The 13,555-nt window shown below is 37.2% G+C and overlaps 1 protein-coding gene across 1 annotated transcript in view; it reads right to left on the bottom strand.

Annotated features, from left to right (window-relative positions):
• Positions 1 to 4,098: 4,098 nt before the first annotated feature.
• The window catches only part of LOC137292854 (B-cell receptor CD22-like), a 97,883-nt gene continuing 88,426 nt past the window's right edge, over positions 4,099 to 13,555 (bottom strand). Inside the window, exons 12-17 of the mRNA XM_067823867.1 lie at positions 7,994 to 8,302; positions 7,186 to 7,318; positions 6,764 to 6,807; positions 6,332 to 6,430; positions 5,539 to 5,634; positions 4,099 to 4,729 (exon numbers count right to left, since the gene is read on the bottom strand). Coding sequence (XP_067679968.1) covers positions 4,707 to 4,729; positions 5,539 to 5,634; positions 6,332 to 6,430; positions 6,764 to 6,807; positions 7,186 to 7,318; positions 7,994 to 8,302 — 704 coding nt within the window. The 3' untranslated portion in view covers positions 4,099 to 4,706. The remainder of the gene's footprint in view (positions 4,730 to 5,538; positions 5,635 to 6,331; positions 6,431 to 6,763; positions 6,808 to 7,185; positions 7,319 to 7,993; positions 8,303 to 13,555) is intronic.

The following is a 13,555-nucleotide window of genomic DNA, read 5'->3' as shown; positions in this document are numbered from 1 at the left end:
TAAAAAGGTCAGACTGACTTGGTTAATACATATCGTCATGTCCCAATTGGTTACATCGTTGCTCATGTTGTTGAGCACTGTATTGCCTGGTCCACATTCGATTACTAACACTTCACCAGCATGTAGATCAGCCTGGTTCCCTGGGTCTGATGCGCCTGCGCTAACGCTCCGACACTGACCCAGGCAACCACTGCCGCATGGCGGCGTTCACTGCAAGGAGACGCGCCATACATTTACTATAGAAAAATCCGAGGACGGGTGGTTAGAAGTTTTTCACAGCATTTTCATCGATACTATGACAAGGTGTACGTCACCAGAACAACGACCATCTGTACTTTCAGTGTTGGAAAACGTTATTTAAGCAGTTTCGAGACACGAAAATCGTCGTTACATAGGCGATATGTAAACAATGACACACCTCCTACTTTCATCACCGACATGTGCTTTGATATTTCGTGTCAGCTCGCTATTACCACGAAATCGTACACCATATATATGGTCTCTGCGTACACATAAAACATAGATCTGAACGACCACACTGATTGGAAATAGTTAGCATCTTCATTTTGGGGGAATTTGATGGCGTGTAATTCGTTGATTTGGCCCTATTTTCTCCTGTTATGTGTTTTGGAAACATACTGAAATTCCAGTCATTGTAACTAGAAAATGGTTCTTACGTTACATTATTATAAGTAATAATAATTAGATCTAACACTTTTGAAACACATAAATGATTCACTCAACAATGTTTTTGCATTTATTATTTGTATCTGTATTTGTATTCATTTGGTATATTATTGGTATTCATTTGGTATATATCATTTCAATATAACACTGGGCTACATCATAGTTGCATTGATCTTCAAAAGGTTAACAGTACTCATGGTATGGCAATATCTGGGTGATTCTACTGGGAAGTTGATTAGATATTGGAGCATTATATATAAGGTTGAATAGACCCAATTCCCCAACCCATATATAGCTGCAGTTTTGTATACAATATGAAAACAGATACATCATGAAATATTCTTAACTGTGTGTGTATTAGATTGTTTTGAAAGAGCCCATTTATAAAAGGAAAGTGTGCTTGTCTAAAAGACACTGATACACAACACTCCAAGATAGGGCTCATGTTTGTTGAAGACATGTTAAAGAAACAGTCATTGATATTTCATAATGTGTCCATTTCCTATTACATAAAACACTGTAGCTATATCTGGGGTTGGAGAGGGGTGGGGAGAAGGATACATTCAATTCTAATACCTCTTGTTATTGAAATCACAATAAACAGTTTAATACAGACAATGCTGGATTGCATGACACAAGCATGTCAGTGAAGCAATCTATTACAATTCCTTTGGCTTTTTAACATAAATATAGACATGAGTTATATACAGCATCAGAGGTCTGTCTGTCAAAGTTTTCAGATAAAAGATGTTGGTTAGTTTGTTGTTTAAGGCTGCACTCAGCTCTAAAAAATGTTATAATGCAGGACTGTACATATCATTGTTTAAGATACATACAAAATTCTAATGGTTGAGTAGTGGTCACATACAAGCAATACATGCATATGAAACTCATATTCAACAAAATATCTTCCCCTTAATATACAAAATTTACAGTCATTAAGCGTTTGGGACATTTGTGTATCTTCCAAAATCGACTACACCTGAAAAGAACTGTGGGTGGTCTAAAGTGTATAGGGATAGGGAACGTAAGATTCTTTTCCACATTTAACAGTGATTTAAAATGCTGTTAATAGAGGAATCAGACAAACTATTGATAGAACTGCATCGTTGTTGTAGGTTTTAAAATGATCTTTGTTTCGAAAAGTGAATAATTATCTTCACACCTTGACAGAGAGACAGTTTGCGTTCATCCAGTTACAGTAGTCTCCACCAATACCTTATAGCCCTTGTGGTGTGCACAAGCTTTTTAACTTGAAGAGGGGTTCTGCCACATTCTCCTCAAACAATAGCATTGTTTGCAATTTTGAGAAACCTTTCACACATTGTTGCAGTACATCTTCAATAATTTTACAGCATCTGTACATCTTCAATAATTTTACAGCATGAGGTCCCCTATACTTCTGCACACTTACACACCATAGGAACAATCATAGCATTAAATATCATATGAATCTTGAGGTTATTTTATTTTCAACTTTCTTTTGACATGTGTACAATGCCATAATATCCTTTTCACTGTGTGCACCAAGAGTAGTTAGTGCTTTAGTACAAATAAGTTTAGGTTTTAACATACTACATACATACTACGTACATACTACATATCTACATCAAGACATAATTTCTAGATACACACTGTAAAATTAAGATGTAAAAAAATATAATCACAATAATGAACTGGTTAACAAGTACTGAGCAAATTACTCAAAATTCAAAAGCAAAACCACTGATGATGAGTTAATTTATGTATGCATGCACTGATGTAAAGTATAATAAAGTAAAGCAAAAAGTGAAGAGCAGGCTTTAACTTTTTTATTTTATTTATTAAATGATATCTGTCTCAATAATTGCTCATGTCAGATGATTTGTATCAGATGTACTCTGAGAACACCAGTGTTATCATGCTCAAAATAATCAAAGTACACTGATGCTGGCTTCAAGCCACAAAAAATACAGTTCTCATGATAGGTTTCATAGGTAAAAATCACCCTTAATTCAACAGTTCAGAAACATTGGAATGTTTATCTATCTTATAAGTTCTTCCCTTATATGTATGCCAATGTATTAGCATACTAATCATACCATTATTTTTGTGTATTCAGTTTAGGAATATAAAGTACCAAATTCATGTTTTGAGCTGTATATGTGTGTGTATTTTTGTAGATTGATAATTTGATTCACTATGTTTATTATAATCATAAACATTTCTCAATGATACTGGCATATACGTTAACTGTTTCATTTTCTTTTGTAGAGGCTAAATATCAGAATGCCAAACCCTACCTGTCATTAACCTCATTCATATCAATCTAAGCGCTTTACCTTGTAATTTCACAAGGCCGTCGAAAAATATATCCGCTAAACCTACCCTGACGCGATGGATGACACGGGACGTAAAAATGGGCGATATTTTCGTCATCAAACGTGCTAAAATGAAGATGCTAACTATTTCCAATCAGTGTGGTCGTTCAGATCTATGTTTTATGTGTACGCAGAGACCATATATATGGTCTCTGGTGTACGATTTCGTGGTAATAGCGAGCTGACACGAAATATCAAAGCACATGTCGGTGATGAAAGTAGGAGGTGTGTCATTGTTTACATATCGCCTATGTAACGACGATTTTCGTGTCTCGAAACTGCTTAAATAACGTTTTCCAACACTGAAAGTACAGATGGTCGTTGTTCTGGTGACGTACACCTTGCCATAGTATCGATGAAAATGCTATGAAAAACTTCTAACCACCCGTCCTCGGATTTTTCTATAGTAAATGTATGGCGTGTCTCCTTGCAGTGAACGCCGCCATGCGGCAGTGGTTGCCTGGGTCAGTGTCGGAGCGTTAGCGCAGGCGCATCAGACCCAGGGAACCAGGCTGCATGTAGATGTAATCTATCAGTTCTAAGCTGGATCTTCTCTGGTTCACACAGACCGAATAAAGATGGGTGCAGTGCCAAACAACAAAAACAAATACGCAGTCAGTACAGTCAAACTTTGATACCATGCAAGTGCAAACACAATCAATTGGTTGTGCACATGTCAAAATATCCATAGACTGGATCTCCATTTTACGAATATTCCAAAATGAGCAATGTCACACATCCACCACCATACGACCCGTGAAGGTCCCGGGGTAGAATAGGCTCATGTTGTTGGTCACTGGATTGTCTGGTCCAAACTCGACTGTTTACAGACCGCCGCCATATAGCTGGGATATTGCTGAGTGTGGCGTAAAACTAAACTCACTCACTCACTCCACCAACACACAGTGGGCGTTGTCCCTATGAACTATTCCTGAAATCCCACAGGGTTGTATAGTAATTGTGTCATGTATGATGTGCTAATGTATACTGGGTTTTGCCAAGGTTATGTGCCACATTACAATTAAAGTGAATAATTTAGAGTTAAAACAACTTTAGAAGAAGGAAAGAAAATCTTTAATATAAAAAAGCACCCGAATAACGCACCTGTTCAGCACTTAGGCACTCAGATATAACAATCAAATGAGCCATATGAGTATATTAGCTGTGCTCTGGAAATCTCACTTAGCATCGGAATCAATTGGTTGACTAAAAAATTAAAAGGAAATAAAATTATACAAAAAACTATAATGAATACATAATAAAAGTGACCAGCAAAACGTACTAGTATATAGTGTTCAGTGTTATGCAAGCATCTGATGCGTGTTGCATAATGAGTGAAGAATCGAATACTAAAGTAGTGATGTTACTGAAAAGTATCTCTCTTTTTACACCACCACCAACAACAACAACAAAATATGTCTTTTTTTTCAGATCAAACATTACACATAGCATGATTGTAGCAATAATTCTGTGAGCAATACCAGTGTTGACATAAGAATCAGTACAGAAAGGTGTGACTGAAAAAGAGGACATTCGATCATGTTTACAAATGATCACTGATAGGCAAGATCTCATGGTTCAGTTTGATCACAGAAAGCAAGATAAGACTATTAAAAATATCCATTCTTTGTCAAATACATGGAGTGCTATTGGGCCTGGTCATGTGTTCATGTAGGTAGCATCTGAAACGAAACAGAAACTGGTGATGAATCGTGTCTGAATATATTTAGCAGGTAACAATTATTCTTATCCATTAGATTTCACTGTAAAATTCAAATCATGATAAAGATGTAGCGTGAGGTAATCACAAGGCCACAAGAAATATATGATCCTCGCTTCTTCCAGCTTCTTTTCGTAAACTAAAACATATTTTAAAACTGTTCAAGACAGGACTGCCAGTTGATGTGATTTCAACTTCTCATTCATTCTTAAAGACTCGCACAACATCTGAATAAAGAGACTGCTGATTACGAATTCTGATTATATATACTGTTCTGGAATAATTGATAGTTACGCCAATGGTGGCAAATTTACCTGTGGGTCAGACTGATCTGCTTGAAGATGATTGTCTTCCTTATCAAATTCGAACTTACCTTTACATTCTAGACAGAAAATAACTTCATTTTTCATGCCAAAGGAATTAACCATGTCTCTGGCATTTTAATTTTTTCCCAACCGACCCTATGCTCACTTAAAAGTCCATATCTTGAAAACTATTTGACTGAGTTTAGTCAAATTTTGCAAGCATGTAGGTAGCAGTATATGCAATAGCGGTTTCATTTTTTAAATTGGGCCCTTTGGAAGGACTTCGTCCGAAAAACCGCTATTGTATATATTACTACACATGACAAGATTCAGCGCCATATTTTGCACAATGTCCGCTTCTGACTCGACTATGTACAGACCATCACCATGAAAGGAGTTTTTGTTAAAATTTAATCTCATCATCATCAGTATATCATATTGTGATCTTGATAATTAGAACATTTACCTTTGCCAGTATTTCCATACATGGCTAATTTGATAGCTTCATAGTGTTGTTGATCTTTCCTTTCAAGACCTTCATACTCATTCGTTGAATCTGTTCCTACAAGAAAATAGCTTAGTCAACACAGAGGCTGGTTTAGTTTGACTGCAGAAATGAGTGAGTTCCTATTCTATCTGACAAAACTATTGGTTTACTGTCCCTCGGCAAATTGAACCTACCTGAACCAATTTTTCTACTGGTCAACACATAATATTTTGTGCATCTTTTATTTCCCATGACCGAACACTTCACTGGAAACATTAAATAGTGAATCAACCAGACATTGAATTATTGGATCGTGCCTTGACACATCACAACATACATATTTTGGGCAGTTTCAATGTCAGGCATTGTTTGAGGATATGAGAAAGGTACATCAAAAGTGTAAAGACAGAAGCATCATACATTCAGCTGGGTTGTGTTTTGCTAGGGGGCAAAGAGCAGTGCCATTTTCTTATGAGTACTTCTAAAGTGAGGGCACAACAATTCTGAGTGTTTTTAAATCATCAATGATATATTCTACAAGCATTACATCACACATTTTGGGCATGACTAATTCAATTGATAACTCTCTACTAGCTGCAAAAGCAGTCCAGTGAAAACAGGCTTCAGCATGGAAACCAGGGGTATACATAGTCCACATTGATGTACATGTAATATATAATGACACAGGCAGGACTGTATCCCTGTAAATGTGTGATATATGTGACCAACATATATCAGGCTCGCTAATATTAGTCTTTGTCAGGAAGAATACCTGTTGAGGCAGCAACTCCAGCATTTTCATAAGTCTTCAAATAGGTGTAAGTCTGTTTGTCATTCTCCCTGTCTTGTAGGCCACTGTATAGGTTGACATCTTTGTGAAAAAACACAATGAAAAAGGAGTAACAACTGAGGTAAAATGATATATGATATATGATATGACATTTGAAGGATGAATATAAATCATAATGTAAAACTGATCAAGATGAAAGAGACTGACTGTTTTACCATGTAAATGTTCCCTCTGCCACATGAATGTTATTGTGACAATGCTTTACTTCAACAAAAACTTGATATCATGTTTTATAGCAATATATTATGGTGTTTATTATGAGACGTACTAGCGAGATTTGAAATATGTGTGATGATATCATCTACTTCTACATCATGATACCTGCTTTGAATCAATTGTTGGTACATTACTTACCTCCTGCTTCCACATGTTCCCTCTGAGTGGCATGGCCCTTAGGTCTATTAGAAAGATAAATGACGTTTGAATCATAAATATCTGGATGTACTGAACCCCAGTTGTTCTCTTATTATAATAAGCAGTAACGTTAAACTAAAGGTGAAACACTTACCTATTCTGTAAAACGTTTGAGCCTGTTGATGGAATGAAGATAACTTGTCAAGACAATACATATTGTATTATATATTGATATATCATAGAGATTTAGTTTGTTTAAAAAATGTAACATCAATTAATAGAAATAATCATACGGGACAATTATGGTGAGTTTTCTAATAGAATGCAATTGATTTCAGTTCCCCATTTGCGCAGAATTAACACCCATATACAAATAGAGACATAAAACAAATAGTTAACCAATTACAATAATAGAAGTGTACATGCCTGGTTTCAGGAGCACACATCTGAATCCTTTTCTATGCATGATGACAACAACAACAACAATAACTGCCAGAACAAGCAGCCCAAAAGTAACCCCTGCAATCAGTCCGCCTTGTGGAGAGGTTAAACCACCTGCAGGAAGATAATCATGGAGTAGTGTCACAACTTCCTATGTTAGTGTTGGCTTTACTATGGACCAGGCAAGCCTCAAGTAGTTTATGTAATAGATGAAACTAAATCAGGGACACCAGACACAGAGCTTCACACACTGACCCAAATCTTAAGCATGATGAGCCAATGCTTTAACCATTAGGCTACCCTACAGTTTATCTAATGTTTGAAAATTGCGACAGGTCATTTCCACCCCTCATTCAAATTAACAAGAGAAAGTGCATAGCTAACTTTAAAAACAGTATTTCGTGAGTGCATATGTATTTAGGTTGTAAATGACATCAAGGATTAGAAACTGATGTGAGTTTGATTATTTTACATTCATTCCTAAGAACTTTACATATATTTCCTAGAGAAAGGGTGAGGTCCCAGTTGCATTGTTCCAGTTACATTCCACTGTGTCACTTCACATTTTAGTTGCAGATTGAATTACAAATTTTGGTGTTATGAATGTGACAGCACAAGGAAGTCAGTATCAAATCAAGATCACATCTACATGTGACAAGTTGGTGTGCAAACACTGAAGCAACAGGTTCAACCAGTACTTTTCAAAATGATCTGCCTTTCATTTTTGACTGAGTGTTCCAGATCCATACTATTAACATTTCACAACAGTTGAGCCACAGCGACGCTTACCAGTAGCTTTCACCTCTTTTCCAGTCAGTCCTCGCACACTGTTTGTACCAAAACTTCTTCCATTGACGTTCTCTGCCGTCACTCTGACATAATAAACAGTCTGTGGCTGGAGACCTGTGATATTTGTCTGATGTTCCTCCAGTCCATTCTCTACATACTTTCCAGCTTCTTTCCAAGATGTATCATCTGTGCTGTATTCTACGATGAATGTTTGAGTATCACCACCATTGAAGCCTTTGATCCAAGACACTTGAAGGGAAGATGGACCAAGAGGAATGACTGTGACATTTGTTGGTGGACCTGGTGGACCTAAATGTTTATGATTTATTTCATTTGTATGTGGTTGTCCAATATTCAGTTGAAAAAAATATTGTTTTCAAACTGTTACAAAATATACAGCTGCATTTGTGAAATGGGTGAGATGAGGTAAGCTGAAATGGTGTTAAAAGTCGTGCTTAAGAATATTTCGCATGTGAGCGTATGTGTGGTTGCTTGTACTAACCCTGACTTAAGCTGGTTAAGTTAGGGCACTAATAGCCTACTCAGGCACATTATACTCACTCCGGGCCGAGCAAGCTTGTTGTGCCTATTAATGTTAAGCGCAAGAAAGGGAACAAAGAGTATGATATTTTATCATGTCTTTTAGTATGATGTGACGGGGTTCAAACCCACAATAAAAATGTGATTGCCAAATAGTCAGATCCTCCGACACTGCATCGTCCATTTTCCAAAACAACCATCCCAGAACAAGAAATGACAAAAACGATAAAAAGTAAAGAAAAAAGTGAAGAAGGGCGACCGTCAAACTTCTTCAACATCTATCTCCTACGAAGGAGATATCAAGACCTAGGTTCGACACATTATCTGCTGTGTAGGACTTCCCGTCTCCTATGTAGGACTCGGTATTTCCTATGTACCACTTCCTATCTCCTATGTAGGACTTATTATCTCCTACGCAGGACATTAAAAACTATAAAATAGAATAACTGTTTCTTCCTTCATTCATTATTATCTCCTACGTAGGAGATACTAAGTCCTACATAGGAAATATTAAGTCCTATGTGGGAGATATTAAGTACTACGTAGGAAAAACTACATCCTACGGTTGATATACCATGACCTGCATAGGAGACATTAAGTCCTATGTAGGCGATACTATGTCATTATACTATCTCCTCCTAGCTTCTGTACTATTCAGTTACACAGTTACATTACAAAATACAATATAGATTAACAGTTTCTTCTTTCATTCATATTTAAAGAACAGACAATTTATAAGCACAATCCAAATTCATCCAAACAGTAATCATGTCACCTGTTTACTTTGATATAGATTATCAAGAATTATAGGTCAATAAAAGTAAATAAGTATGGAAAGTCAATTAAAAGTAACTATTCAACGTTTAGAAGAGGTCATGTCAGAAAAAAACTTAAAACAGATCCTGTAGCAGAGCTACTGCCAAGGCATTCCTCGTCTATGGCTGTTTTGGGCATTTCCAAATACCTGAGTAGCCCTGATAGAGTAAAGTGTCAAAGGTTAGCGGTAAACTGTCACTAGACAATCGTGTCAATTTAAATAAAGTTACAGAACAAAATGTTCATGATGCAATGTGCGTTTTGTGCTTGGATGACTATTCAGCCAATATTACTACTGGAGCCGCTGGATCATCATGGCCAGTGTGTACAATCCGAGCAAAACATGATACCTTTTTGGAAATATGGTCATGTAGATTACACAGACATCCTTCACCACCCACCAAATGTTAAAAAGGTAAAGGAAGAGCATTTCTTTTGCTTAGGTATTACTACATAATACGTCTGTTCACTTTTAGTAGACACTGGGTGTACAGTTTTGATGTTATTGTGGTCATGTAGATTACATCCTGAAAAAGATTATTACAAATAAATTACAAATGGGTCACATTTCATGAGAACAGGTTTTTCACAACAACAATCTGTTCCATCCAGTCACATGAAATCACCCATACCTGTTGCACCTCTATCCTGACGGTTTGTCAAACCAGTTGCCAGATATGAATCAGTGTCAGGGCAATGTGATCCCCAGAAAGTGTCCATCACTTCATTCACCAGAGATACATGTATGTAGAAAGTATGAGGATCCAGGAGTGCAGACGTTGGTTTTCCGAGTTGCTTCATTACCTTAGGTACACTTTTCAGGCAATGTCGGGACTGAATATGCTGATCATGTATCAAAACTGTTACAGCCAGATTAAGGTGAGATATGCTATGAGTAATGCACTACTTAGTTATCAAAACATTAAGTGGTGATGTTCATGAAATGAGGTCATAACAGAAAAAAAGACAGTTCATAATAACAATGTCATAAACTCAAAGAAAATGCAATCATTCATGCTTGTTATGTAAACCTGAAATATTATCAAAACATGTTAGTGATAAAGGGCATGAAATAAGGTCATGAATTCATAAAGAAAATGTCACAAGGTTAAGATAAAATATGATCAAAACATAAATACTTTACAAATTCTTACACATGAGCATTTATCAAGCAACAGCTACATTTGTACAAACTATCGACTTCACCGTGAGTCAAAAAACATAAAATAACTCCCCAGAGATTTTAAGCTTTTGCTAAGAAACTGGCTTCATCTATGTGTCTTAAGGTAATGATGAGAAGATAACTAATTGTTTGTGGTAGATCATGTGGTGACATGTTGGTTAATTGGATAAACTCTTTAGACAAGCTCACTGTTTGGACAGTTAGGCGAGTCATCAATAAGTAACTAATTCAAGTCTGGAAAATGTGCCTAGTAAAGTGTCCAACTCCTATTACATGCTAAACTAGCGTCCAAAAGAAACGCCACCAAATATTTGTTTTCTGGTCTACAACAAAACTTAAGCTAAAAATGGTAACGCTAAATGTTTTATTGGAAAGTCAATCATTCAGCAAAAGTTTTTCATGGATAACCAGAAGAAAAATGACTCAACCCAGGATGTAAGGTCACATGAATGACACTAAGGTGCATTATTCAATATCCAACATTTGATCACCAATGCAGAACAGACTGGGAGCTCTTACAACTTTCTGGGCTGCACATATTGGTCAATGCAAGGTGTGCCCATCTCCAGCTCTGATGCAGGCCAAAATCTGGCATTGAACTGAGTAGCTCAGTAGCTCTTCTAAGGTCTTGATTAGGGATCTGACGTCATTCCTGTAGCAGAGCTACTGCCAAGGCATTCCTCGTCTATGGCTGTTTTGGGCATTTCCAAATACATTGTACTAGTTATTACCAAAGCTGCTCAATTGGGGACAGATATAACCAAAACATTTAGACTTAAAAAGTTTATAAAACATTGATAAATATGTAAGGAGAAATTGAAGTCAAGTTAGGTAGGGTCAATGTACTGGGAAAGTGCATTGACCAAGTAACCGAATTTTTATGGATTCACTTTTCTGTGGGGAAATGGTAATTTCTCTGAACTGACATAAACTAGGACCTTGTGATTCTACATGATTAGGCAGATGGACATTCGGATTTTAGTGGTCAGTTGTCAATAAAAGGGACACGCAGAGGATCGGAAATAATTTAAGTATCTTCTGGCGCCAGCCAGTCTGAAATATTATTTGATATTTTGTCAGATATGTCAATGTTTGGTTGATGAATGGCTAAAAGTTGATTAACGAATATATTTTATACTGGAAGAATTTGATGGTACCGATAAAGTCTCGGAAAGGGACTAATGAAAGTAACTAATTATTAAGATTGGGTATGAGTTATTTTTATATGACGTAGGACATTATTTCGGGGGGAGGAGCCTAAATTGTCACGACTTCTATTTTGTTAGTTGTCCGGTGAGTGGTGCACGATTCTGGGCCCCACCGTTGACTTGAGAAGTTCTCTCCGTATATTGCTCAGATGAACTTACAGTATCAGAAGTTGTGCAAGAAACCAACAAGTTCTTCCAGGATATTGTAAACTAATGTTGTGCTTAGACCAGAAACTAGGAAATATTTGAGGACCTTTGTTTGTGAAAAACTATTCCAAAAACAAAAGGACTTGAACGCCAAACTGGACTTATCCTTGAGTATACCATCTAGCTACATCATCCCCAATCAAAGAGTGGAGGAAATACAGATTGCCTAGGGAGAAGGGTATAACACCCCGACACCCTCAGGGAACACAGATCTTAAAGGGCTGGAACTTGCTTTTGTCACCAAAGTTCACTCTCTGCCAGTTTTGCTGCTGCAAGCATGGCACAGTCCTGGTACATCTCAATCTGGCACATCAGTGTTGCCTCGTCAGTGTCATGCCATTGAAAGGTTAATTGCCAAAGAGGCCATGAATACGGTCCAGTCATCTAGTCACACTGTCTGCTGACTGGATGAAGAATATTGTTGGCGGTTGACGGCATTACAGTGACTGATTGGTTCTTCAAGCACAACATCTGCAAGTACCAGTCGTCCTGTTGGGTAGACACCTTCAGTTTGTCACTCTTTGGCCTGTCTCCAGTACTGCCAGTCTGTCATAGGCATGTGACAAGTCTTTGCAGCACTTCATGGTCCTAGCCACATGCTCTTGTGTCTGTTCCATCTGTAGCATACTGATTGCTCTCTCCCTCTGCTCTGGTGTTAAACGAAGCATGTTCCTGGTTGCCAGTCAATCAAAATGATGTAAGAGAATAAACCTGGTGAAGGAATTGTGAGGCTTCAACGCTGTCCGTAACTTTCAAGGGAAGGACATGCCAAATTTGGAAACAGACATAATTGTAAATGTACTGGATTTAGGACATTGAATGAAAGACATACTAAAGTTTGGGCCAGTGATTTAGCATTTAATGGTTCACAGGGGTCCTTGATTATATATTATGGCCACATGATATGTTCTGTAGGTGCCCATATGTAAGTAACTTCGGTCAGTTTTCTGACCATGCTCCAATCTATGTTGAAATGTCAGCATGGTGTCCACAAAATGTTGAAATCAACAACTGTGGGCACCAGAGTAAAGATCAGACGGACACAAGAGCCATGTCTTCATGAAACACAGAATATCTACAGCAAAGCCATAAAATCACAGCAGTGAAGGGTCAACCAAATTAATTTACTCACTAATTAGATGACTAATATAATAGCACCGTACCTTAAAGTAAAAGGATCAATGAAAGAACCTGTAAACACTGGCACTTACATGCTGAAGGTAAGAACCTTGCTCAACGTAAAAGAAATATCCCTTAACAGTTTTATTCTAAATTTGTAATGTGGTCAATAATAGACATTCTATTGGATGCCTTCTGAGAACATTTATAAGGAGGTGACTTCTTCCGAGCAGGACAATATTTTTCAATCTACAGCCACTGACAGTGACATGATTTATGAGGAGCCGGACTCAGCTATACATATAACGGTTACTGTATCAAGAATCAAGAAATAACGCATCAAAAACTGAATCAAGAAAAACCCCATGGACCAGACTCTTGCTTCTACTGTATAAAGTTTGTGCTTGTGTACAAAAAGTGACTCAAACTATTGCAGAATCAGCCTTATGTGTGTGTGTGTCTTTTGGTTTTTGGGGGATTTGTTTTAAT

Source organism: Haliotis asinina, chromosome 1 (genome assembly GCF_037392515.1).
Source record: "Haliotis asinina isolate JCU_RB_2024 chromosome 1, JCU_Hal_asi_v2, whole genome shotgun sequence".
NCBI classification, from domain to species: Eukaryota; Metazoa; Mollusca; class Gastropoda; order Lepetellida; family Haliotidae; genus Haliotis; species Haliotis asinina.
This window is presented reverse-complemented; position numbering and strand designations above follow the sequence as displayed.